Source organism: Acinonyx jubatus, chromosome D2 (genome assembly GCF_027475565.1).
Source record: "Acinonyx jubatus isolate Ajub_Pintada_27869175 chromosome D2, VMU_Ajub_asm_v1.0, whole genome shotgun sequence".
In the NCBI taxonomy this organism is placed as follows: domain Eukaryota; kingdom Metazoa; phylum Chordata; class Mammalia; order Carnivora; family Felidae; genus Acinonyx; species Acinonyx jubatus.
The window spans coordinates 59,254,532-59,281,031 of NC_069393.1; the positions used below are offsets into that span (position 1 = coordinate 59,254,532).

Below are 26,500 nucleotides of genomic sequence, written 5' to 3' on the forward strand. Positions count from 1 at the left end.
TCCCGGGGCCCTGAGCCCCGGAGGCTGGCCCCCTTTCTCGACGCTAGGTCCCCACTGGGCTCTCCCGCCAACCTGAGACCCGCCCCTGACGAGGGGGAGGATATATGGAACGCCGGGTTCAGTTCGCCAGACCTTCACGTGCCCCACCCTAATCCTGTCCCCGTCCCTTTCCTCCACCGCCCCCTGAGCCACACACCGGACCCAGTTGCACACGCGTGTCCCGCTCCAGACCCCACGCGTGTCCCTAGGAGGTTGCCACATGACCTGTTACATGCCACACGCGCTCCCGCCCCCACGAGCACGCGGCCGCGCCAAGCACACCTTATGGGTGTAGACCGGACCCGCCCCCTAAATCCAGGAGACCATCAACTTATGGAAAAGAGATCTAGGAAACACTGCCTCAAACCCTAAGGGGTTCTGAGTCTCGGACCCAGGAGACCCAACCCTTGACCACTTGCTCAGGATGCAGCAGGAGGGATATTAGTCAGACTTTAAAAAGAACTTCCTTGCTGCCTGAGTTAGGTGTCCTGCCCATATCGGGTAAAAGGTTAGACGGGATGACTCCTGGAGTGGAGGAAGTGGGGAACAGGCAACCCTTGTGCCCTTGGCCAAGGTAGAAAGGGGCCCAGCTATTTTAAGAAAGCTCCGCCAGAGTTCCTATGGCAACTGCTCTCCTTGGGAACGCCAGGGCAGGAGGTGGTAACCTCGGAAGGAACAAGGGGTCTGTTCAGGCGGTCAGGGGGCGCGAGGACGTGCGAGGCGGGGGCGCGCGGGGCTCACCGCGGAGAGGGGGGGGCGCGGGCTCCGCGTGGTGCTGAAGGGGACAGCGCCAGATTTGTCGCACTGCGCAGGCGCAGAGGCGTGAACAAAGCTGGGAGGAGGAGGAGGCGCGCGGCCCGAGGTGGTGCGCGCCTACAAGGCTCTATCTTAGCATAGGTCGGTCCTCTCATCTACCCCCTCCCCAAGCAGGCTGAGGAAGAGGAAACAAGTCCCTTACCCAAGCTAACTCGCTTTGGTCCCTCCCCGCTGCTGGCTTCTCCCTTCTTGCTGCGTTGGGGGGTGGGGGGGGGGGGACTGTGTAAGGGATTCTGGGAAAACTAGGATGCCTGAATTCTCTATCGCGACTCGCTTGACCCTGGACAAGGCGCGTCCTCTCCAAGGGCCTCGGTTCCATCTTTAAAATGGAGTAACAGCACAGACCTGCTCACCTTGCAGAAGTGCCCGACCCTGATGAAAAAATGGATGGGAAGCAGTTTTCGTTATGCAGAGGCAGGTGAAGCGGTTGCACGAAGGGAGAGCGCAGCCCTGTTGGGGGGCAGCTCTCGGCGACAGCAGTAGCCCTCAGCGTCCTTCATACTCTCCCCACCAATGGATGATGGGGAAAGCACTACTCTGTAGGTTCCCCGGAGCGGACCGTGGAACCAGGAACTGTGGACGCGGTGAGAGAGTGGCCCAGAGTCTGAGCCTGGAGTTCTGGGGCATCACTGCCCCAGGGCGGGCCCAGCCCCAAACCCTACAGCTTAATCCCCAGGTCAGCCCAGAAGCGGTAGTCCTGGTGGGCTGGGCTGAGCACTCATTGTCCTCAGGACTCTAGACCTCCTGGGGAAAAGAAAGGGACCCAGCTGGGAAGATAGTCCTTTTTAGCGCCCTCTACGCCTCTCCCCTAAAGATGCAAACCTTTTCCAAATCGTCTGGGAGTGGAAGGGGCTGGACAGCCCTGTACTTGACAACTAACCAGGAATGAGGGTTTGGGCAATTTTGCTTGATGAAGGAAGAAAAATTCTAGCTTCGCCCATTCAATTCATTCAACAAATTACTGGGCACCTACTACACACGAGACAGTAAAAGCCTGGATAGTTTCTCCCCATTTTTCAAAGTCGCTAAGCGCGACCAGAGGGCAGAGAATAGGCCCAGAACCTTGGAGTCATGGCTCCGCCCCTTCTGCGTTTGGCTTTGCCTGCTCCTCCCATCACCACTTCATTCAGCGGCGGCCACTGGCCCAAGACGAAAAAAGAGCCAGTCTCTGCTGCACCATCGCGTTCTCCAGCTTCAGGTCTCAAGCCCTGTAGCCGAGAAGGCGAGGTCTGATGTTACCCCACCGGTCGGCTCGGCCCTCAGTTTTGATATCCATCCGGAACGCTTTCAGATAGGATCCTCAGTGAGACCACACTCGATTGAATCGGTCTGTCTCTACAGCCCGAAGAGGCGGGTTCGCTGAGGCCGCTCCAAGGCCAAAGCGAGAGGACCTTACTGCGCACGCGCAATAGGCCGCCGATGGAGCCACCGATGGAGCCGTCCGGAGGGGAGCAAGAGCCCGGAGCCGTCAGGTACCGAGCACCGGAGGGGCCGAGAGAGGGAAGAAGGACCTGGGGGAAGGGAGCTGACTGGGCCGGGTTTGGGGGTCGCTCTTAGGAGCCAGGGCGCAGAAGCATAACAGAGGCGGACTCGCAGGTAACAGCGGCCCGGGAACGCCACCGCCAACGCCCCTTTACCCGCAGGCTCCTGGACCTGCCTTGGGAAGACGTGCTGCTCCCACACGTCCTGAGCCGGGTGCCGCTGCGCCAGCTGCTCCGGCTGCAGCGCGTCAGCCGGGCCTTCCGAGCGCTAGTGCAGCTGCACCTGGCTGGCCTGCGCCGCTTCGACGCCGCTCAGGTGAGCCAGGGGCCAGAGCCCCGCCCCCGTCGGGGTACCGCCCCCTCCCCGCCTCCAACCCAGCCCCCAGCCCAGCTGTCTACCCTTCCCCACCCTCTGCGCGTCCGGGAACTCCCGGGAGGCGACCCACCCTTCGGGAAGTACTCTCAAAGGGCGAGTACCAGGTATCAACTCAGAGGGCACGTGGGGTCTCTCCTGGGAGTCAGGGGGCAAACTCCGAAGGCAGGTTGCTGCCGCGAAATAACTCTAACGGGGCGGAGAGGCAGCGCCCGCCCCGCCCTCGGTACCAGCTGAAAGTCGAGGTGCCTCCCTGCCCGCAGGTGGGTCCGCAGATCCCGCGGGCCGCATTGGCCTGGCTGCTGCGGGACGCTGAGGGGCTGCAGGAGCTGGCCCTAGCACCGTGTCACGAATGGCTGTCGGATGAGGATCTGCTGCCGGTGCTGACGCGGAATCCGCAGCTGCGGAGCGTGGCTCTAGCCGGCTGCGGACAACTGAGCCGCCGAGCGCTGGGGGCGCTGGCGGAGGGCTGCCCCCGCCTGCAGCGCCTTTCCCTTGCGCACTGTGACTGGGTAGACGGTCTGGCGCTGCGCGGCCTCGCCGACCGCTGTCCGGCCCTTGAGGAGCTGGACCTCACCGCCTGCCGTCAGCTCAAGGATGAGGCCATCGTATACCTGGCGCAGAGGCGCGGCGCAGGCCTTCGCAGCCTCTCGCTGGCAGTCAACGCCAATGTGGGGGATACCGCCGTCCAGGAGTTGGCTCGGAACTGCCCGGAACTCGAGCACCTAGATCTAACCGGCTGCCTCCGCGTCGGAAGCGACGGCGTCAGGTGCCTGGGCCTTGGGTTGGTGGGATGGGAAGAGGGCAATCACTTTTTAAGCCTCTGGTTTAGGGACGGGGTGCAGCTGTCAAAAGGCAGAACTGTGGTTTCTGGGTTTTTCTGCTACCACGACACCCCCATTCAGACCAGGAAAGATCTCTAGGATTGCCGAGGCCAGAGAACCCATAGTTTAAAAACTTTTTGGAACCAGTATTTACGCGTGAGCGGATGTCACAGACAGTCGACTCTCAGGCTTCTTTTCAACAAGGGGAAAACCTTGAAATCCTGGGCGGAGCTGAGGAGCAGGTTCCCCCTTTAAGAGATAGGAGGAAGTCCCGAGTTCACTGGAGACATTGGTGTATGACCCCATCCAGACCTCCTCATAACCCCCCCCCCCCATCCAGGTTTATGGAGGGAAAAAGTATGCTCTGAGTTTGAAGGAGGCAGGGGCTTCGCTGGCTCCCCCACCGTGGGCGAAACAGCTTCTGGCCCCTAGCCTCACCCGGCTCCTCCCCCAGGACCTTGGCCGAGTACTGCCCGGCGTTGCGCTCGCTGCGGGTGCGGCACTGCCACCATGTGGCCGAGCCCAGCCTGAGCCGCCTGCGGAAGCGCGGCGTGGACATCGACGTGGAGCCGCCGCTGCATCAGGCCCTGGTGCTCCTGCAGGACATGGCTGGTTTTGCACCCTTTGTCAACCTGCAGGTCTGACCTGCCTGCCGATGGGTCACAGCTGGACTGTGTGGCGGGGGCCTGACTATGAACTGTAGGGAAACTGGACTGTGGAGGCCTCTGGCTAGAGGCGGATGCCCTGCCCCACCTTGGAGCTTCAAATAAAGAGCTTTTTACCCCCTCTTGCCTGGCGCTGCTGCCGTGTTGGAGATAAGGGATGTGAAGTTGGGAGAGAAGGTCAGACAGACACAGTACCCCAGCACCCCAGCTGAGGCAGAAATGACCAGAATGCACTCACATCTTCCTGGGGCCACCTTTACTGTGCCCGTGGGCAGCTCCAAGAGGAGGTCAACATGGTGGGGCAAGGAAGTAGAGAGCAGGGTAGAGAAGGGGGACAGGAGTTAGAGCGGGCCCTGTGTGGGGGTGTAGGGCTCCTGCATCCCTCTGGGATCTGAGCCGAGAAGGCTCCAGCAGAGTCTGGCGAATGCCTCAGTGGAAGCGGTACTTTCTGGCTGGCTTGAGGTTGATGTATGTGGCCTTCATCTCCTCGGCCTCAGGGTTCCGCACATCTTTGAATCGCTCCCCTTTGGTGCTTACTATCTGGTTGTCGATGTATCGGATCAGCTTCTTGGGGGCCTGGGAGGCAATTGGGCAGTGAGTAGCAGAAGCCAGGAGAGAGTCCCACCCACTTCACACCTCCAGCAGCCATAAACTCTCTTACCTCCCTGGGAGCCATGGGCCGGTGAATCTTCTGATCCTCTGCGCTATCCACCATCATGTACCTGCCAAAAACTGGCTGGGTGAAGCTCCTGCCACCCTGGGATGACCCTCTAAGGGCCTAGCCCAGCCCAGCCCAGACTCACTTCTGTAGGATGAAGGACTTCAGTTCATCCTTTTGGGGGCCTCTGAGGCGCCTGGGCAGGTCCTGCAGAGAAGGGAAGCTTCATCTAAACCCTAGGGCACCAGCAGAAGCAGGCAGGGATAGGCTAGGGGTGGGGGCTTAACACTAAGGTGGAATGTAGCTAAGGCTACTTGGGTCGAAGGGGGGGTCTAGCAGAGGATACCTGGTTTGGGCCATCCCAGGCTGGAGGCCCCTCTTCCTTCCCCTCTACCAGCATCTGCACAGCTTCTTCCAAGTCTCCCCGAGCTTTGGCCAGCACCCACTGGGCCTGTTCTACCGAGCACGTAGGGAACACCTCCAGGAGTACATCCACCCCTGGCAGCAGCTCCTCCTCGGCACTGGCTGCCTGTGGGCATAGATGTTGACCACAGGCAGTACTTCCTTCTTTCCTGGCCCCTGGCTCCCTCACCAGTCCCCTCTCCTACCAGTACCTCTTCCTGGGTGTCTCCAGCAGCAGTAGAAGAAGCCCTAGTTTCTTCTTTGAGCTTTTCAGGCCGCTGCAGGGGCTCTGGGGAGATGGGCATCTGACCTTGGACCTCAGAGCTCTGTGGCTGCAGGTTCTCTTAAAGAAGCAGAGCATCAGGTTTGCCAGGGCTTTGGGGGATGGGGGTTATGAATTTCCCAAGTGCCCAATCCCCAAGCTCACCTTTGTTCCTGGCACCGCTCAGCTGCCCTGAGAGCTTCTGCATCATGTCCCCTATTGTACCCCTGAAAAGATAGGAGGGTGGTAAAAGGACACCCCTGCCTACCTTCCACAGTCAGCCAGCCCTCCACCCCTTCTTCACCCCAGCCAGATCCCACCTTGGAATGTGGGCAAAGCCAGGCACATAGGCCTCCATCATCTCAGTGAAGGCCTCCATATCGAAGTTCTCGTCTGATGGCCCTGAGGGGCCCAGGTCCTCCAGGACCCCAAGTACATACGAGAAGATGACTTCATCCAAGCCGCTGCAGGAAGGGGACAGGACAAGTCCTAGGTAGGACACGGGATACCTCCAGCACCCCCACCTAGCCTGAGACTCGAGCCCTCGGCTTCCCTGGGTCTATGAGCCAGACTTCAAGTCTTGAAGCCAGAAAGTATCCCATCCTCCTACAGAGCTTTGGTTTTCCACCTGTCCAACAAGGTGCCAGGGACAGGTTAAGATGAAGGGCCATACCAGCAAATCATAATCAGCCCTCCCCCACCTCAGGAATAGAGCTGAGTGCTTGCCATCCCAGTCTTTCCATTGGCTGGGGCCCGGAGCACTGCCCAGCAGCTCCAACCCAGACCCCAGCATGATCCTCCCAGGTAAGCTGCTTCTACCTGAGATCAGCCTCGGGGAGGTGCGTCTGGACAAAGGCAAGGAGGGCTGCACTGACAATCCTCTCCAGCTCCATGTTCTCTCCTCTTCTGAAGGGACAGAAGATGTAGGTTTGTCAGGCCCTCTTCTGCCTGCTCCTACCCACTAGGCCCAGGGGCGGCCAGCTCCTCCCTCCTGCCCTGCTGTGGAAACCATTTGTTACTCTTGTCCATAACTCCCAGCTCGCCAGCCCTCCCCCGCTCTCTCAAGCAGAGCCACACCCCCCTCCCTGCCCATCTCTCTACCTCCTTCAGCCTGAGACAAGACAGGGCACTGCCGTAGGAGGCCTCCCAAGCGGTTTCCCTCACCCTTCCCCCGACCTCTCCCCATCTCGCCACCCCATTCCCCAGCAGCAGGCCCAGACCCTCAGGCAAGAAGCCAAGGTCTTGGGGTCACATGCCTCCTGGCTGAGGAATCCCATCATTGAGGGGGCCACTTGGCCCTCAAGTCTAACCACAAGGGGCCCATTGTCCAGCCCCCCAAAGAGCAGGCCCCAGGACCAAGCACAGCCTTCCCCCACCCAGAATGGCCCACCCACCCTCCGCACAAAGGGACTTTTCTGGCTACAAGGCTCTGATAGAAGGGGAAGTCTTTGAGGAATTCTCTCTTCCTGCACAAAAGGCTATCTACAAAGGCCTCTCCATTTTCCTTCCCAAAGCCTGTAAAACCCTACAAGGTCTGGCCTTTGCCTGCCTCTCCAACCTCACCACTCACTCCACTCCTGCCCCACCAGCCTCCTTGCTGGTCCTCGAATTTGTCCAGTTTCTTCCTACCTGTCTCTTTCATATACCCACCCCCTCACCTCCTCTGGAGCTCTGGTCAAATGTTGCCCTCTGAGACAGACCTTCCCTGACTAACCTACCAAAAATAGGTATTCCTCATACTCCCTAATCCCTCATCCTGCTTTATTTTCTATATGGCATTTACTACAGCTTAATGTTGTTTTATGTTTGCCTATTGTCTGACCTCCCTGATATAATGTAATAAGCTCCAAGGTACAGGGGGACTTCGTCTTATTCACTGATGTAACCCTAGCACTTAGTAGATGCTCTATAAACACTGACTGAGTTCATTTCCACCTACATGATTTTGACTCCCCAAAGTCCATATGTAGGAGTCAGGAACACATAGATGGTAATGAATGGCTCCAGAGCCACAGGTCCAACTGTCAGCTCATCATCCCATTCTGAAGTTTCAGAGATATCTCACATTCCATCTACCCCACACTCAACAATATTTTCACGATTAGTGTACATCCCCCTCCTACTTCATTGGCTGACCCAACCATTCACTCACTCAGCTGCCAAACCTGAGACTTGGAAATTACCCTTGCTTTCACCCTCTCTCAACTCTACCTGCTGTACTCGGCTGATCACCAATCCTGTCGATTCTATTCCCTTATTAGTGTCCTTTCTATCCATTCTCCCCAGTTCATCTGGCTTCTGCTACAACGTCTCTACATAAATTTCTCAGTCTAAGGTCATGAGTTACTTTTTCAGTTTGGGTCTATTCAGGTTGAACCCTATAAGCTTGCCAGTATGCTTGTTTTTGGTCAACAGAAAGAAGGAAAGGAAAGGAAGGAAAGAAGGAAAGGCAATTTCTTATGGTTTCACCTAATACTTGCCCTTTCAAGCAGTGTCAATGTTAGTTTCTGAGGCATCACACTCTCCTGCTTCTCTTCTACCTCTCTGGCCATTTCGTCCCAGGCTCCCTTCTCTGTCCCCCTCTCTTCTACTGGCAGGAAAGCTCAGGCTCAAAGCTGCTCCTCGTCCCTCCTCACTCTGCACCCTCTCCTTCTGGAAGACCTTGTCTGGGCCACATGTTTATGAACCAACTCTTTGTCACTCTATGTCACAATCCTCAAATGCCAATCCTTTAGTCTAGGTCCCCCCTCTGAGCTACATATTTGCATATCTACTTCTCTGACACTTCCGTGTGAGTGACTTCACCTGTTCCAAACTGACATCCTCCCAAGTCCTTTGCTCCTCCAAGACTGTCATCAGTAAATGCATGTCCATGTACCTACCCAGCCACTCCTGCCACAAGTCTGGGAATTATCCTTGGTACCACCCTACCCCTTGCCTTCCCACATCCAGGCACCAAGGCCTGACTGTCATCTTAACACATGTGCTTCCCTCCATCCCTCCTCCCTTTCTGCTCCACCTTTTGTCTTCACTGCCAGAGCTTCCTAACCCTTCCCCCACTACTGTCTTTTCCTCAAGAACCTATTCTTTTTTTTTTAAGTTTATTCATTTTAAAGAGAGAGAGAGAGAGAGAGAGTGAGCATGTGCAAGGGGGGAAGAGGCAGAAAGAGAGGGAGAGAGAGAATTCCAAGCACGCTCTGTGCTGTTAGCACAGCACCCAACACAGGGCTCTGTCTCATGAATCGTGAAATCATGACCTGAGCCAAAGTCAAGAGTCAAATGCTTAACCGACTAAGCCACCCAAGAGCCCCCCCCCACCAAGAACTTATTCTCTCTCTCTCTCTCTGTCTTTTTTTTTTTTTTTGAGAGAGAAAGTGTGTAAGTGAGTGAGGGATAGAGAGAGAGAGAGAGAGAGAGAGAGAGAGAATCCCATCATGAGGGGCAGAGAGAGGGAAAGAGAGAAGCGGGGCTCACCCAAAGCAGGGCTTGAATTCACAAACTGTGAGATCATGACCTGAGCTAAAGTCAGATGCTGAACTGAATGAGCCACCCAGGCGCCTCCAAGAACCTATTCTTTACAAAGATCACAATTGTGTGATCTGTTTAAAAAAAAAAAATCATGTTTTTCCTGCTTAATATCTCTCAGTGACTTCCCAATTCCCTTCTATCTATCTATCTATCTATCTATCTATCTACCTATCTATCTATCTATCTTTCTATCTATTTATTTTGGGGAGAGAGAGACAGCACAAGCAGGGGAGAGGCAGAGAGAGGAGAGAAAGAGGATCTCAAGCAGGCTCCACCCCATCAGTGCAGAGCCCAATGCTAGGCTTGAAGTTTAACCAATGGATCCCTAACCAGCTGAGCCACCCAGGTGCTCCACCCCCCACCTCCCTTCTGATTAGCCCAGATTCTTTTTTGTGGCCTTTAGTTCAGGACCTTACCCCTGCCTACAGTCTTTCTAGCCTCATCATGCACTACACCCTCCCCAGATCACTCCCATCCACCTTGGCTTTCTTTCAGTTTGCCAACATTCAAGCTCTTTCATGGCAGGAGCCTTTCCACAAACTGTTTCCTCTGCCTGGGCAACCTTCCACCTCTACCCTTTCACTTGTCCAACACCTTCTCACCTATTGGGTCTCAGTTTAAAAATTCCGGCCTCAAGGGATGCTGCCCCTGACTCTGTAGAACTGCTTTGGTCCCTCCATCATACACCCTCACTGCAGACTACACTTTTCCTTATTTAGCAGGACTTTTCATAGGTATAATTAAATCATCCTCTGGGCAATATTTAATGTTTCTTCCAGTCATTTCATGAGGGCAGGGACTCCGCTCCTGGCTTATTAATCAGTGTACATTGAGTATCCCATGAAGTAGGACACTCAAACAGTCACTCCCCGCTTTACAGACAAAGGAACTACAGCTCAGTGAGTTTAATGATTGGCCCAACATCACTTGGCTGAACTGTGGTACTTAAGATTTAAATCCAGGTCACCTAGCTGAGTGTATATCCAGGGAATGAGAGGATATCAAGACTTCCAAGTGGGTTGAGACAGAGCTTCGATCTGTGATCACAGTTCCCGGGTCCCCTGAGTAGTAACACAGTGTTGCAGTGACAGCACGGGGCTCACTTTGGATAGCAGAACTGACAAGCTCTAGCCTACCAAGAGGAAGTCGACCCTTGCTCCAGACCCTACCATGGGCCCTGGGGAGGAGCAGAACTGCTCACACCAGGCGTACCAGATCCCATTATGCAGTTCCCCCAAGGGGTCAGCCCCCTACCGAGACCTATATCCACCCCGAGTTACATCAAATCCTGGCTGCTGTCAGTTGTTTGGCAATCTCTGCTGGGACAAAGGGCGCTGCAAGAAAGTCTAGTTTCTAGGGAAGAAGGGATCTGTCTGATGACTTCAGGTTTCTAATCAAGGTCTGAGGGCCAGGGAGTTGTTACTGGGAAGCTCCTCACTGTGTCCCAAAGAAAGTCTTCCTCACCTAAGCTTTTGCTCTGGTTTATCTCCTAAGGCAACACCTCTCTCCTCCTCTTCCAGGGCTGCCCAAACTTTACCCAGCCTTCAAAGCTTGCCACTTCTTTCTTTCACCCTTCTCCATCCCCCTAGCCTTCCTTAGCATTGTTTTCCTGCCCAGGAGTTTCTCCTAGTATTTCTCCTCCACAGTCTCTGAGTTGGGAAAGCTGCAGCCTAAGCAGCCAGGCTTCTCCCAGGTAAGAACATGATTTCCATGGGACTTTTCAAATTCTGGATATAGTCCGCAGAACTCCATTATTTCCTGGGGTCTTTAAATCAGGGCTCACTGGTTTATTAGTATCCATGAAATGCGATCATCATCTTGACATGAGCCCTGTTTAAATACCTCTGATGATGGTAATAGTGAGCAATTCCTGAATGCTTACACTGTGCCAAGGATTGTTGTATGCACTTTACATGTGTTAACTTACCTAATCTTCACAATGACCCTAAAATATGGATACTAATAGTATTATACTATCCCATTTTACCCGCAAGGAAATGGAGACACTGAGAGGTTAAGTAACTTGTCCAAGGCCACACAGTAAGTTAATGGCACATTTACACCCAAGGACTCTGGCTCCGGAACCCTCACTGTTAACGCTACGCTATACCACCTCTCATGAAGTAAATGATGTGGCCCCAGCCCATGTTCTGATCCTCCTGTCCTGCCTAGCTTGCCCTCTTGCCTCCCTCAGAATCTTTGCTCACACCGTTCTCCCCACTCAGAATGCCTTTTCCTCTTACTCTCATTCTGCAGGACTCACTTCCTCTCTGTAGCCAACCCTGACTGCCCCATCCTCACTGTCCCTGGCTGGCGTGAGAGTGGCCCTAGGACCAGGCATAAGCCTGGACTCTCCAGATGCTCCATACAGACCTTCTGGACCACTTCAAGTGAGACTGGGGGAAGGAGCACTATGCTGTTCCCTTGGGGTGGGGAGGTGCTCAAGGTGGAGGGAGAGCAGAAGGCCATGTGGGAGGAGTCCTGGGAACCAGTGTGGGCCCTCAGAGGGTCTAGCATGGAGGTCTTCCCTGCTTTCCCAGACACTATGAAGCCCAGCTCCTGAGGCCCTAGTCCCATAATGCAGGTTCCAGAAGACATCATTGTCCTCTGACCCCCAAGTCAAGTCTTAGAGGCGCCAAGGACACTGAGGGCTACAAGGGATTCGGGAATCCAAAGTCAGACGGGCGCACAAACGGGGATAGTGGGGTGCACAGGAAGTGGAACCGCGATGACGGCCCACCCCTGAAGCAGGAGCTCCCTAAACAAGCTAGCGGGATACCCCTAAGGGTACGGAATAGTGGGCCCGAGGGCACCGGAATGAGGTTGTAGCCTTGGGGACACAAGACTAGGGAGGCCTGAGTAAGCTGGGATGTGCCTTATACAGGCCTTGGCGAGAATCAGAGATGGGGGGCTGACGGGCCCCAGGGAGTACCGTGGGGGGACACACAAGACGGGTACCCTGGGTCAGCGTTCTCCGCGACTCTCCTAGCCCTGGGCCGGGGGCCGGAGGGGAAATCACCTGCTCCGTCGGGCGCCGCCGGCGACTTGTCCCGCGCGGTACAGCTCTCATCCCCCAGCCCCACCAACGAGATCAAAGGCGGGGCCCAGAGCGGTTCCCTTCCAGAAGCGCCGCGGTAGCCATTTTTGAGAAGGGCAATTGCCCGTAACTGGGCGGGGCTTCTGCTCCCATTTTCATTTGTTTTAGGGTTTTGGACAGGCTCCCGCGGCGGCCATTTTTGTTGCGGGTTGGGAGAAATTAGGCGTGGAGGTCCCGCCAGTGGGTGGAGTCTCAGTGGCTGACGGTATCCCCGCCCAGTTCCTTGTCAGCGCCAAACACCTAGAACCTTTAGACCCCACCCTGTTGTCTTCTCGTCCACTTTCCTTTCCCCAAATTCTGTCCCCTCAAATCCTATAGCTTTTTCTCTCCCCTTATCTCTACAGTTCTTCCACAGGCCTGGCTCCCTGACTGGATCTGGTAGCCCCTTTTACACCCAGACCTGGTGTTCTTCCCAAATCCCAGTGTCTCTCCCCCTTTAGGTCCAGTCTAGGTTCAAGCCCCGTCATGCAATCAACTCTTAGGTGATTACTTCCCCACCATATCTGTCCCCTTTGCGTTCCCTTAACAGCGATGTATTCCCCCAAATTAGGGTGGGTTGCAGGGTCTGGGTCTTGGGACCATGAAGCCTGGTTTGGATGGGGGCAGCAGGGAGCAGGTGCTCTGGGTGAGGATGACCTGAGCTCAGATCCAGGACAGCCTAAAGGCCATGCCTACTTCCAGGGCCTTCATGACTATGTTGACAGGACTTTTCATTTAGGACAGGACAAATGAACTCCAGGACCCAGCAAGGCCTCGCCTTCTTCTTTCTGTTCCTGCTGCCTCAGCTTCCTGGTGCTATCCTGTGGGGAAGCCCGCAGCCATCCTTTCCCAGGAATCCCGCAATGGGTCATGAAGGAAACAGCTTCCTTCAAGGGTGAGCTAGTTCATCCCCAGTCAACAGAGATGAGCCCCTTCGGCTAGTTCCCTCATAAGTTGCGGGGTACTCAGAGACTGTCACTGCCCTCAGGAGCTCATAGTCCAAGGTAGACAGTCCTATCCACTCTTCTCCCCCAAGGGAGAAGGACTAAGGATCGAAGCGTCCAGTTCTGTCCCTCGCTGCAGGCTCCCACCTCCCCCCACCAGGATCCTCTGGCCTCAAAAAGCTAGACATTCACTGCTGGGAAGACAGAGCAGGAAAGGGGAGGGAGGAAGGAGCACATTTGGCGTCTGCGTCTCCCATAAAAACACTCCCGCTGCCAGCCTGGCGCTGCTAGGGTTAATGAGGGGTGGGGTGACAGCCGCTTTGAACTTGAGCTAGGCTAGCCCCTGGGAAGGGGTGAAGGTTAGCTTCATCAGCTTCAGGCCTCTGCCAGCTCTTTAAAGATTTGGCCATCCCTCCCTTCCCCCAGCCCCAACCTCCCCCGCCCCCCCCCCCCCCAGCATTGCACAATGCAGATGACTCTTCTCTCCCTACCACCCCCATTACGGGAACTTTAACATTTCCTTAGTAGAGCTGTGCCTAGTTCTAGCCCAAGATCCCTGCAGCCATCCCAGTGCCTTTTGTCCCCCTCCCCTCCGGCGTGTTTCTTGGATGGCAGTTGGATGTAGCCAGATCTCAGAAAGAACTTCCTGAGCTTTGGGAGAAGGATGATGGGAAAGACCTCTTAGGGGGAGCCCCTTGATTACTAGCTCCTATTCTGAAGGGTCCCGACTCTGTGCAGCAGGGGTTTGGTTCTGGGGTCAGAGGATAGAGGATGGGCTGAGGAGAGGGACCACTACAGACACAACACACACGAACTGTAAAATAGGGGCTCTGGGGAACATGTGTCCTGCTTGGCATTCCATAGCTGGCTGGACCTTAAGCCCCTCATTTTTTTGTCCCCTCAGGTCTTAGTCTCTCCATCCCCAAGATAGGAACAGACTTCCACCTGCCCTTTGGGTGCTGCTGGAAGCCACATAAGGTGAAAGAAGGTGACATGATGACTCCTCTCTTCCCATTCCCTCAAGTGAATTTTGCAGCTGATGTTTGGAGACCTAGGTCCCCTCGGCTGAAGGGAAAAGTTAGAAGCCTGTGCTGAAGCTTCCCCTAGAACATCAATTCCCCATCATCCAACCTCAGAATGAGGGATTGGGCTTGAATTAGGCATGAAGGGCAGATTTCCTAGACATTCAGAGCAGAGATAAAAGCCCAGCTGGCTGGTCTCAAGGGGTGGAAGGGACAAAGTCAGAGACTGAGGTGAGGAAGGGGACACTTCAAAAGGATGGGGGGAAAAAAGGGGGTCCCCGCTCTTGCTGGAGGTCAGAAAGGGCTCTCTGGGCAAGGTGCCCAGCCCTCCCACACCTTCCTCCTTTCTCAGAAGAGCCAGGATGGGGCGGGGGTGGGAGTTGGCTAGGGCGGGGAGGGGGCCCTATTTAAGGAGCATTCTCTAAGAGCATCACTACAGATCCAGCCCCAGGAACAGGAGAGGAAGCTTCATTGGTAAGTGTGGGCCCTGACTCACAACACAAGCAGGGTGGGGGTAGGGTGGCTCCTGAGCTTGCATGCTTGACTTTCCCTTTCTAGGGATAGGTTACAGCTCTGCCTGGTGAGTGGGAATAGCACCTAGCCTTCTGTTTAACTCTCCAGAAATAAGAGTGTGTTTCAGGGAGAGGTTTCTTTTCCACTCCCCTATCTATGCCAGGTATCTCAGATCTTCATTTGTGGTGGGGAAATTTTCAGGGAGCTGGAGCTTCTGGGCTCCTATCTTCAGGATCCATGTTTTAGGGGTACCCTTTGGCTCAGGAAGCCCCTCAGTCTCCAGAGAGATGTCCTTCTCAGTATATATATTCTGGGTCTTCCCGCAGCCCTGACTCCTCCTGGAGTACATCTCCACATCTGGTCCCGCCAGGAGCACATCTGGCAAGAAATGACTCCATGGTACTCATGGAATCCCTGCCATGGCCCTCAACCTCTCCTCTCCTCATATCCTGTAACAATCCTTTTGGAATTCAGAAAACGCTTGCCCCTTTCCCTGGCTGTGAGCCCTATTTTCAGCTCTAAGCTCAGACCCTCTCCAGGATAGGACCCAGGTTCCTCATCTGGCCCACCCTGGGAATGGGGGAAATACACAGAAGAGAGCACAGGAGGGCAGAATCAAGGCTGAGAGAACGTTGGCCACCTGGCTCTGAGAACTGAATTCCATAGGCTGTAAGCTCAAGCAAATGGCCTAGGGACTCAGTTCTGGCGCTCGGCTGTGCTATTACATCAATATAGAGGTCATGGAAGCTGCTGGCTCAGGCTCATGGAGTCCCAACCAGGTGCTCCTCCAGGCACTGGCCAGATCTTTTAATAACATCAACTTGGCCTACCTTTCTGCTCAAAGATCTCAGTGCCTCTCCCAAACTCCTTACTTTGTCATTAAAGTCTTCCACAGTATGGCTTCCACTTAGCTTTCAAGCCCAAGATTCAATTGCTCCCTGGTCATAACCTGCCCTCTACTGAAACCCTGTTGCTCCCTGTTACTTATGCGGAACCCTCCTCAGTTCATCCTGAAACACCTCCTTCCCATCGTTACCTGTTAGGATCCTATAAATCCTTCGGACACAAGGTCTCTCTCAGAGAGACCTTCAAAAACATCCTTCAGGGGCGCCTGCGTGGCTCAGTCGGTTAAGCGGCCGACTTCGGCTCAGGTCATGATCTCGCGCTCCGTGAGTTCGAGCCCCGCGTCGGGCTCTGTGCTGACAGCTTGGAGCCTGGAGCCTGCTTCCGATTCTGTGTCTCCTTCTCTCTGACCCTCCCCCGTTCATGCTCTGTCTCTCTCTGTCTCAAAAATAAATAAACGTTAAAAACAAAAACATCCTTCAAAGTCTTCTCAAGATACCTCTTTCAAGAAGCCTCCCTCAACTTCCCAACAGTGTAGACGACCTCCTGCCAAGCCTCCACACACCTCTCCAGCGGGGCTCAATTCATGAGCCCATAGTGTCTAGTCCAGGGTTCGGCACATAGTAGCTGTTCAAAAAATTGTCCTCGCATTTTGTTGACTGTGTCTAAGGTATGAAGAGGCAGTTTGGCCTAGAAGTTAAGGTACAGCCAGATTTCCCAGGTGCATTCTCCACGTGTGACCTCAGGTAAGTTGTTGACCTCCAAAGGCCTCAGTTTCCTCATCTCTAAATGGAAAAAAATAATTATATAGACATCAAAGTTTTGTGAGGATTAAATTAGATGAGTTGATAGTTTCCGCTTGGGGCTTTAGCAGAGTACTTGCACACAGTAAGTTCTCAGTTATGTATGTGAATTTATTAGGATTATTCCTTTAGTAGAATGTGAGTTACTCTTTTGGGGGGGTGGGTTAAGGCTTAAAATTGATCAGTCAGGGTTTACTGAGTGAAGGGTTCCAGACCATATACCAGGGTCAGGTAAGGCTGGGGCAAGATCAGGAGGAGGCTGTCAGGACCAGGTTTGGTAGACCAAGCCCTACTGAGATCTAGGAGTTCTGGATTCCCACCTACTGTATAACCTTGGGTGAGTCACTCCTCCTCTCTGGCTTTGGACTCCCAGCATAATGTAAATTGAGGGCATTGGACCAGGTGAACAGCAAGGTCCCTGGCAGCAGAGATGTTTTATGAGTTATAAGCTTTAAGGGTTAAGTTCAAAGAAAAGATCAAAGAAGGGGGCATCTAGGCTCCCTTCAGGGCTCTTTTACATCCATATGGCCTGGAGCAAACACTGGGATTTGGAAGTACGTGCATGGCAGCATGCTGGACTGAGCTGAGTGGTAGTACCTCCTTCAAAAAGCCTGTAATCATTGGCCCTCCTCCCTCACTGGGGCTGGAGGCTGGAGGTAAAAAGGTTTGCAGAATAATGCAAAGAACTCTTGCTTACCTTTCTTCCAGATTCAGAAACTAATAACTTTTTGCCATTTTGCTTCCTCTAATCTACAGTCCTTATTCAAATCTTGCAACTTGTCCCAATCACCTCCTTCATTAACGACTTTCATTCTGTTCCAGGATCCAAAACAGGATCATGCCCTGAATTTAGTTTTCATGTCTCTTAGTCTCCTTTGACCTGAAACAGCTTCTTAGCCTTCCTTTGTCTTTTATGACATGGACATTTTTGAACAATAAAGGTCACTGTGGTTATCTGTTTACATTTATCTGATGTTTCCTCATGATTATGCATTACTGCTGAGTTGATGTTGTGTTTTCTCAGTTCAATATACCAGAAAGCACATGATGTCTTTGTTAAAGAAAAAATTTTCAAGACACTCATTAAAGATGGTGAGAATGACTTTATTCAAGAGGGACCACTTGGGCAGTGGGCTTAAAGTGTTATCCTCGTTTTCCCTACGATTCTACTAAGTTACTACTTTTTTCTTTGTAATTAATAAATATCTTATTGGAACATACCTCTAAACTATATAACAGCCTGTTTCTCCTCAAACTTTTGCCCAATAATTTTAGTATTTATGAATGATTCTCACCGGAATCAATTACTGATTGGGCTGATTTCCTAAGCTCATTGTTCCTCCTGCTGTGAGCAAGCTTTCCTTTCACATTGGTTTATTTAGTTAATGTTAGTATGTACTTATAGATATTATTTTATTCAGTAGATAATAATCTGTTACTGTGATCGTTTTGATGTTTAAATTGTTCCTGATTTGGCTAGTGGAGGTCCCTTCAAGCTGGCTCCTTTGTTTGACATTTCTGAGGAGTCCTTTATTTTCTGGCACAAGTTGTTCCAGGCTCATCTTGTACCTTCCCTGCTACAGCCTTGGAAACAGCCATTTTCCCAATGTGCTTGGTTTCTTTCAGTGGAGAATGGAATTTAGAACCAAAGATCTGGGTGCTGGCTGTGCTTGTTGCCACCAGGGTGTCATTGCTCAATGATTCAATTTCTAATTCTAAGACTTTATATTCAACAATTTAATACTTGTATATGTGAACAAAGATGTATATTCAAGGACATTCCTTTTCTCATCACCCTCACTGCTTCCAAATGAGACCAAGCCACCATCTGAATTTGCCTGGATGACTTTAAAAGCCTCCTAACTTATCCCCCTATTTACACAATGGCCCCTCTACAGTCTCTTTTCCACACAGCATCCAGAATAATTAAAAAAAAAAAAAATCTGATCACATTCTCCTCTGCTTATAACCCTCCACCCCTAAGAATAAAGTCCAAAATTCTCAACACGGCTTCCAGGTACCACGGGATCTGGCTTCATCTCTAATCTCATTAATCATTATTTTCTTGCTCACTTACAGGACAAGGACACTCCAGCCACAGGGCTGTTGTACCTGCTTTTCTCCCCCAGGTATTCAAATGGCTTGTAAAGGTCTTTATTAGGTCTCCACTTAAGAATCACCTCTTCAGAGAAGCCTTCCCTCGCTATCCTATTGAAAACGGCACCCCAGGGTTGCCTGGGTGGCTCACTCAGTTAAGCATCTCTTTTACTTATGTTTTTATTTATTTAACATTTGTTCATTTCCCAGAGACAGAGAGAGACAGAGCACAAGCAGGGGAGGGGCAGAGAGAGAGGGAGACACAGAATCCAAAACAGGCTCCAGGCTCTAAGCTGTCAGCGCACAGCCTGATGCGGGACTCAAACCCACGAACCGTGAGATCATGACCTGAGCTGAAGTCAGACGCTTCACTGACTGAGCCACCCAGGCACCCCTAAGCATCTGACTCTTGATTTCAGGTCATGATCTCAGTTTGTGAGGTTGAGCCCCACATGGGGCTCTGAGCTGGGCACAGAGCCTGCTTGCGATTCTCTTTTTCAAAATAAACTTAAAAAAAAAAAAAGAGCACCCCATCATTTATCACTATCTGATATTACATCATAGTTTCACCCATTTGCTTGTTGTCAGTCTCTGTTTCTCTGTGTTACACTTCTAAAATAAGCTCCATGAGGGCAGGGACTTGTTTGCTTCTCTCCTGTAACCCCAGTGCCTGGAATGAGGCCTGGCATGCTATGGATTCTCAACTGCCTCCTGAGTGAACGAAGATAACTTTCTTCATTCCCACTATATTCCCACAGATAACCCACTATACCCTTTGCCTGGTTTCTCCCTCACCCTTCTCTTTGCATGGCTACCTTTTTCACATTCTTTAGATCTCAACTTAAATGTCACCTCCTCGGAGAAACCTTCCTTGATTATCTTATTCTAGGCTCCACTACTCTGCTCACATTTCCTATTTCAGCCTCTTATTCCTGCTGTAGTACTTATAACAACTTCCCTTCATCTATTTGCCTGTTACCCCATCCTCATTTCTCCCCCTAAAATGTAAGCTTCGTACAGGCAGAAACTGCCATGGCTGTCTCATTCATCACTGTATCCCCAGGGTCTAGAACAGTTCCTGGCAAATCATAAGCCCTCAAGGGGTGCCTGGGCGGCTCAGTCGGATAAGCTTCTGACTTTGGCTCAGGTCACGATCTCACAGTTCGTGAGTGCAGGCCTCACATCAGGCCCTGAGGCCTGCTTCAGATTCTGTGTCTCCCTCTCCCTCTGCCCCTCCCCTGCTCGCTCACTCTCTCTCTCTCTCAAAATAAACTTAAAAAAATAATAAGCACTCAAAACATTTGTTGGATGGACTTTTAACAGCTAAAACCTGGAAAGAATCCAAATGCTATGGAATATTGGGTGGCTGTTAAAGAATGAGGTAGCTCCAGGTACACTACCATGGAATAATGTCCAAAATATACTTACTGTAAAATGTAACAGGTAAAACGGTGAAATTCCTTTTATACAATTAATATTATGTGCACAGAAAAAAAAAATTGGAAAAATAATAGGTTGGAACCTACTTATCATTTGGGGTTGAGGATATAAAAAAGACTTTTATCCTATTTGATATATTTCTATATAGCCAACTATTTTATTTTAAAAACAAACACTAACATTTGAGCACTTAATGCATGCCAGACGCTGTGGTAAACATTTTGTGCATTTCATGGCATCTTCTCAATAACCTCATGAGATAGAAGTCCCCATCATCCCCATTTGTGATGAGGAAATTGGTTCAGGGACATTAAGCAATTTACCTAAGGCCACACAGCAGACTCATTACACTACACCACCTCCCTGTGTTTTTATAATTAAAAAAAAAAAAAAGGAAAGGAAAATAAGATGAAATTAGGGATGATCCTAATTTCATGATCCAGGCTTTACACAAAAGATGCTAAGCAAATTTGCCTCTGAGCTCCCTAGAAGCCAGGGCAAAGAGAAAAATATGACCAGTTATGAGATCCTTGGTGCTTCCAAGATAAGAGTAAACCACTCATTAGGAGAAACACCCTTTCCAAGTAGTGAGGCTTGAGAGAACTTCTCCATGAAGGTCACAAATATAGCAGTAATCAATCAAGTGGTGCACAGCTTCAATAACATACCTGTATACCCAGGCTAGCTGTTTCCATCCAACAAGTGGAAGTTCAGTAAAAGCAATTTAAGGAGGAGCCAAATTTGTACAGCATGGGCATCAGATGTGGGGTCTGGCCAGACCCATAGTTCACATAGGATGTGTGGCCTACCCCTCCCGCAAACTTCTGGAATACTGCAAATTCAGCCTGTTAAAGACTGTTAGCAAGAATTAGGAGACGAAAAGTGACATTCATCTTAAATTCCAACCCTAGTGAACTTTCCAGGTAGACTAGGTTGATATTATGCTTCTACAGATGAAGAAACTGAGGCTCAGAAAGACTAGTTACATGACTAGAAAGTGTCAGTGGCAGCCCTAAATCTACATCCTAGGCATTCCTTCCTCAGCTGCGCCTACCACCCATGCTTCAAGAAAAGAGCTTATGCTCTCGCAATACCTCCGTGGGTGGCAGGCCACCTGGCTGGCTGCAGGGCCTAGGAGTGTGTCGTCCCTCACACTGGAGAAGAGCTAATGAAGAAGGGAGGTAGGGCCGGCCCATGAGGGAGGCACACGGGCTCTTCCAGAGGCAGGGAAGTAGGGCTCACATACACAAATAGGAACACCCGCACTCACCCCAAACAGAAAAGTGATCTCGCAGCATACACTTGACTTCACTCATTTATTTACTTTTCACTACAATCTGCGGATGGGTGGGCCCTCAGCTTGGGAAGGAACTTGGGCAGTTCTGGGAGCTTTGGTAGAGGGAGGAGAGGAAAAAGGGAAAGTGGGTGCTTGGTGCAGGGCAGGCTTCTAAGATGGGGAGGAGGGAGAGACGAAACAAAGGGTCCAGGCCCTTCTTCCACCCCAAACCCAGGCTTCCCAAGCCCAAGCAGAAGGGAAGAGAAACAAGAAGAGATGTCCTTGATAATCTTCTCGCCCTCCCCCCGCCATCCAGCAATAAAATGAGAGAAATCAGGGAAATGCAGCAGGTGGGAGGCGTGCAGTTTTGGTTTAAAAAAAAAAAAAAAAAAAAAAAAGGCGAGTGACAGATGCACCCAGCGCCCGCGCACCGCGGAGGTCTCCCTCGTCGCGGGTGGGCAGCGGCACGCAGGGGAGGAGAGCCGCACGCGTGCTCACCCGGCCGGCCACCGGACCCTTCAGCGTCCTCAGCTCTGGCCTTTTCTCTTCCTCCGACGGCTACGCTCCGCCGCTTGAGCGGCCGGGCTGCTGTCTTCGCTGCCGCTGCTGGCGGACGGCCGAAGCACGCGCCTCTGCACACGGTTCTCAGGCTCGGGGACGAGCGGCGCGGCCTGAAGCAGGAACTGGCCGCCGCGGTAGGTGACGCGCACGTCGGTGCGCGGGTACGTGCCGTACATCCGCCGCAGCTCCCGCCGCACCACGTCGGGTAGCTGGAGGCGCGGGCCCAGAGCACGCTCCGTGCGGCCCCATCGCAGCTCGAGCTGCAAGCTACTGCCTTCCGGCCACGGCGCGTTTCGCTGGGCGGTCGCCATCCCTTCCGCCGCGCACCCCTGTAGGAATGGCCCCAGGTAGCCGGGCGTGGGGTAAGGCGGGCGCAGGGCCGCGGCGTAGGTCTGCGGGAAGGCCCACGAGGGCGGCGCGGCCGCCAGGGGCGCGCCTTGGCTGTGGAAGCAGTGGTATTCCCGCGGAGCCGGCCACTCGCCCGCGGTCAGGCTCGGAAGCCGGCAGCAGCAGCTGTGGGCGTGGATGAGGGGCAGCAGCAAAGGGCGGGACGGGTAGGAGTAAGTGAGGGGCTGCAGCGGAGGCCAGACGCCCGCTCCGGGCTCCAGGCAGCTGTACGAGTACATGGTCTGAAGCTCAGGCAGCGGGCATTTATACTGGCTCCTGGTCCACACCTGCGGTGGGAAGTGTGCGTGGATACCCTTTGTTCTAGCTCCACCACCCGTCCCTGGGGCCTGTTAACCCAGGGCTCTAGTTCACAGCAGGAGCCCGTGCACCGCGCATCATGGCTTGGGGGAACTCTTCCTAAGGCGTTCAGCTTCCATCTCACCTGTTGTCCCAGGGCTGGGTCTGAACCCTAGGCACCCAGTAGGCAGTAAGGACCTAAGGCCTTTTCAAACCTTCAGCCGTAAAGTGTTCTTCCAGGTGGTTTCCCACTCAACTTGTCTCCTTCAGTCCGGGGGGAGCTGATTCCCAGCATTTGGGGAACGAGAGAGGTCCAGAGCAGGCGCCTCTCCATGCCCCGCCTCAGCCACACCTTCTGGTTTCCAGGCAAAGGGAAACACATTTTGTTGGCCAAAAGCCAGCCAGCCAGCCTGTGCCTACACTGGGTGAGCCTGCTGTTCATACTGGCCTGTCCTAGAGGCCTGTGCTTAGGGATGCCCTCACCACTACATCCCTGAGGATATCTTGCAATCATTTTAGCCCTCTGTTCCCCACATCCCGTCCTCCCAGCTCCTCTAAATGGGTTGAGTTATCCTAACTTGAGTGAAGTTCGTACATCAGGCACTGAATCAAGTTGATTATGAGCATCTATAAGATTACATCAACCCTAGGAAGGAGGTACTAATATTTTCCCCATTTAAAATAGGAAGCTGCTTGCCTCGGATTTGGGACACAGGAAACATATTCTATGACTAGGAAACACCCCCAGTGATGTAGGCTTATTGGGGTTAAATATATTGCCCAAACTCACAACTAGTTATGGTAAGGGCAAAATTCAACCCCATGTCTGTCTCAAGATGTAGCTTTATTGCTAATCCATGCTGGGGCTTCTTTCACACTATCTCATAATCCTCGCCTCTAGAATGTTGCATAAGAATTATTTAATTTTTTAAGTTTATTTTGAGGTGGGGAGGGGCAGCGAGAGGGGGAGAGAATCCCAACCAGGCTCTGTGCTGTCAGCACAGAGTCCGACGCAGGGCTCAATCTCATCAGCTAGACCATGAGTGAGACCTGAGCTGATACCAAGAGTCAGACCCTTAACTGACTGAACAACCCACACGCCCCCCCCCCCCCCCCCCCGCAAAGAACTAATTCTTAATAGCCATGTGAAGAGCATGGTGATGCCATTTTCATTTAATAGATAAGGAACTAGAGGCTCAGAGAAGGTGAGAACCTTTCCAAGGTTCACACCATCTAAATAGAGTGGGATTTGAACCCAGTCCAACTAAGGCCAAAGCCCAGAAGCTGCTTGGGTGAAACCAGACTGTTTCATCCAGGCAGCGTGAAACCCTGTCTAAGCTCCAGGCTCCTCTGGCTGCAAGCCACAGCCCTCCACCTCTCTCTTCTCCAGTGAGGTGGGTGGTAGTTGCTGGATGGTTAAAAACTGATACCCTCTCCCAGATGGTGGGCTGTGAGGCCATCATACTTTCCTTCTTCCTCTTCTGTTGACTCAAGCAGCATCAGCAGTAACCCCTACAGGTTCTCCTCTAAGTTCTCAGCATCCCTCAAAGATCAGCTGCCCTCTGGGAAATTTTACACTCACCTTGGTGATGTCACACTTTTATATTCCTGAGTGAGCTGCTTTCTCAAGTCTTAACTTGGGCCATTGGCCTAGTGAGGACAGCTATTGGGACCGGGCTGGACTATCTACCTAACACTTCCTATCCCAGAGCTCCAAGAAGGGAGCCTTACCTTCTGTGCACTCTAAGAACTGGTCTCAGAACACAGTGGCCTTTGCTGGGAGAGGCCTCCCACCACTATGTCCACAGCCTAATCCCTGCAAACCTGTGAATATGTTATGTTACATGGCAAGGGGGAATTACGGTTGCAGATGGTATTAAGTTAATTAGCTGTCCTTAAAATGAGATTATCCTGGATTATCCAGGTGGATCTAATATAATCACAGGGGTCCTTAAATGTGGAAGAGGGAGGCAGAAGAGTCAGAGTGACGAGGGTGAACCAGCTGTTGCTAGCTTTGAAGATAGAAGAGGGTCGTGAGCTTTTGACATTTGGAAACTCGAAAAGGCAAGGAAATGGATTCTTCCCTAGAGCCTCCAGAAAGGAACACAGTTCTGCCAACACCTTGATTTTAGTTAATGAGGCAGACTTCTAACCTCCAGAACTGTAAGATAACAAATTTGTATTGTTTTAAACCACTAAGTTTTTAGTAATTTGTTACAGTGTCAATAGGAAATTAATATCCCTCCCCATTCCTATTTACAGCTTTGCCCTCTCCAAATCTCAGTGCTTGAGGAATGTCCAACACTACCTATAGACTGACCTCACCCCAGCCTGGAGCTCAATGATGGGACCTATGGGACTAGCTCCTTTCTCCACCTGCTCCCACATGGGGATTTGGTCACACCTGGGTGGGAAGTGGGGAAAGTCTGAGACCAAGCCCAAGTTGGAGTTTGGGAGGGTGAGAAGCCTGTGGTTTAACAATTCGTCCCTACACGCTTGCTGAATACCTCTGCTGGTCTGGAGGTGGTTCAGGCAAAATGTGAAAAATAAGGACCAAACGGAGTTTCTCAACATTCATTCACCCTGACTCCAGTAACAGCTCCTAGGTTTTTGGGGTTCGGTGCCATAATCTATGCAGTAAAGTGGCTCTGGGGGGAGTTGGCTCTATTCTGTCCTTAAAGTTAGGGATGATTTATGGCAAGATCAATTGCACCTGCCATCCCTCTGGCCCTAGGGATTGGTTTAGAGTAGCCAAGTGACTCAGTTTGGGTCAGTGGGAGCCAGGCCCAGGACTTTGTTGTCTTGGGCTGGAGGGAAGTCCTCTCTTTCCCCTGGATGGAAATCTGAAAGTATGCAGTCTGGGTGGAGAGGTAAAGGCTGAGCATGGTGCCACAGAAGTGGAACCAAGGGACAGAGAAATTCAGTCCTGATGTCATCATTTGAACCCTGGACTTTAAAGTTACATGAACCGGGGCACCTGGGTGGCTCAGTTGGTTAAGCGTCCGACTTCAGCTCAGGTCATGATCTCACAGTTTGTGAGTTTGAGCCCCACGTTGAGCTCTGTGCTGACAGCTCAGAGCCTGGAGCCTGCTTCAGATTCTGTGTCTCCCTCTCTCTCTGCCCCTCCCCTGCTCACGCTCTGCCTCTGTCTCTCAATAATAAATAAACATTAAAAAAAATAAAAAAAAATCAAGTTACATGAACCAATAAATTCTTTTTTTCCCATTTAGTTTTATTGAGATATAATTTACATACCCCACTGTATAGGTTTAAGGTGTACAGCATAAAGGTTAAACTTATATATATTGTGAAATTGTTGCCACATGAAGTTTAGTTAATATCCATCAATTTTATAGAGAAGAAAACATCTTTTTCCATGTGACGAGAACTCTTAGGATCTACTCTCTTAACAATTTTCAAATATATACCATACGGCGTAACAGCAGTGTTCATTATAATCATGTTGTGCACTACATCCCTAGTATTTAACTGGATTTTGTACCTTGGACTACCTTCATCCAATGCCTCCTCCTTATGCCCCCCCTCCCCAATAAATTCCTTTCTTGCTTAATCTGGTTTGAGTGGAGTCTTATTTTTTCTTTCCCCACATAGCCAGTTGTGTTTCCTTTATATAAATTTAATTACAGAAGACATAATGAAATAGGCTTTTATTTTTAATTACAAAGCACCGTCACCTAAGTCCTTAGAAAAGTAAAAGTTTGGGTTCTCACACTGTGGAGTGGAGTCTTCTGATGCTTGCATCAGCAATACACCCTGAGTGTTTTCCCCAGCATTTTATGAAAAATTTCAAAATACAGCGCCCTGAGAGGTTTTTGATCAGTGAACCGCATGCTCAGAGGCTGTCTTGTGGGCAAAGTAGAGGATGGTTTGGTGAGAGAGGCTGGAAGCCAGTTGCGGAGGAGGTTCTCACACTAGCCCAGGACAACTGACACCCAAAACAGGAGAACGGGTTGGAAAAGAGAGGGGAGGAGATTCACCTAGAGTTGATCTCATATAGTTGCCTGGGTGGAAAGGGTAGAATAGGGGTGGATGCACATGTTTTTGGCTTGGTTGTCTGGGAGAATAATCAAGGCAAGCCAGGAGATCAAAACAACAACCAAAAAAAAAAAAAACCTAGTGGGTGATTGGAAGTTAAGGCAATGATGCAGTCAGGTGGTTCATTTGGGGAGCTG

At 51.7% G+C, this 26,500-nt stretch overlaps 3 protein-coding genes across 5 annotated transcripts; 1 reads left to right on the plus strand and 2 right to left on the minus strand.

Annotated features, from left to right (window-relative positions):
* The first annotated feature begins 1,926 nt into the window (after nt 1-1,926).
* Nucleotides 1,927-4,319, plus strand: FBXL15 (F-box and leucine rich repeat protein 15). Its single transcript, XM_053207335.1, has 5 exons — nt 1,927-2,082; nt 2,197-2,327; nt 2,499-2,652; nt 2,973-3,478; nt 3,988-4,319. The coding sequence occupies exons 1-5, from the start codon at nt 1,927-1,929 to the stop codon at nt 4,175-4,177; spliced, it is 1,137 nt and encodes a 378-aa protein (XP_053063310.1). The 3' UTR covers nt 4,178-4,319.
* Nucleotides 4,320-4,439: 120 nt separating this feature from the next.
* Nucleotides 4,440-12,208, minus strand: CUEDC2 (CUE domain containing 2). Of its 3 annotated transcripts, none has more exons than XM_015063062.3 (9): nt 12,068-12,208; nt 6,340-6,426; nt 5,841-5,984; nt 5,686-5,747; nt 5,471-5,601; nt 5,203-5,385; nt 5,002-5,063; nt 4,860-4,920; nt 4,440-4,774 (listed from the first exon to the last, which is right to left on the minus strand). In XM_015063062.3, the coding sequence occupies exons 2-9, from the start codon at nt 6,411-6,413 to the stop codon at nt 4,628-4,630; spliced, it is 864 nt and encodes a 287-aa protein (XP_014918548.1). In that variant the 5' UTR covers nt 6,414-6,426; nt 12,068-12,208; the 3' UTR covers nt 4,440-4,627. The 3 variants fall into 3 exon arrangements, with proteins under 3 accessions (XP_014918548.1, XP_014918551.1, XP_014918549.1); XM_015063065.3 differs by having other exon boundaries at nt 6,340-6,423; nt 12,068-12,140; XM_015063063.3 differs by lacking the exon at nt 12,068-12,208 and adding an exon at nt 12,007-12,049.
* Nucleotides 12,209-21,589: 9,381 nt separating this feature from the next.
* Nucleotides 21,590-22,765, minus strand: CD2H10orf95 (chromosome D2 C10orf95 homolog). Its single transcript, XM_053207336.1, has 2 exons — nt 22,453-22,765; nt 21,590-22,297 (listed from the first exon to the last, which is right to left on the minus strand). Exon 2 carries the CDS (start codon nt 22,247-22,249, stop codon nt 21,590-21,592), a length of 660 nt encoding a protein of 219 aa, XP_053063311.1. The 5' UTR covers nt 22,250-22,297; nt 22,453-22,765.
* Nucleotides 22,766-26,500: the final 3,735 nt, after the last annotated feature.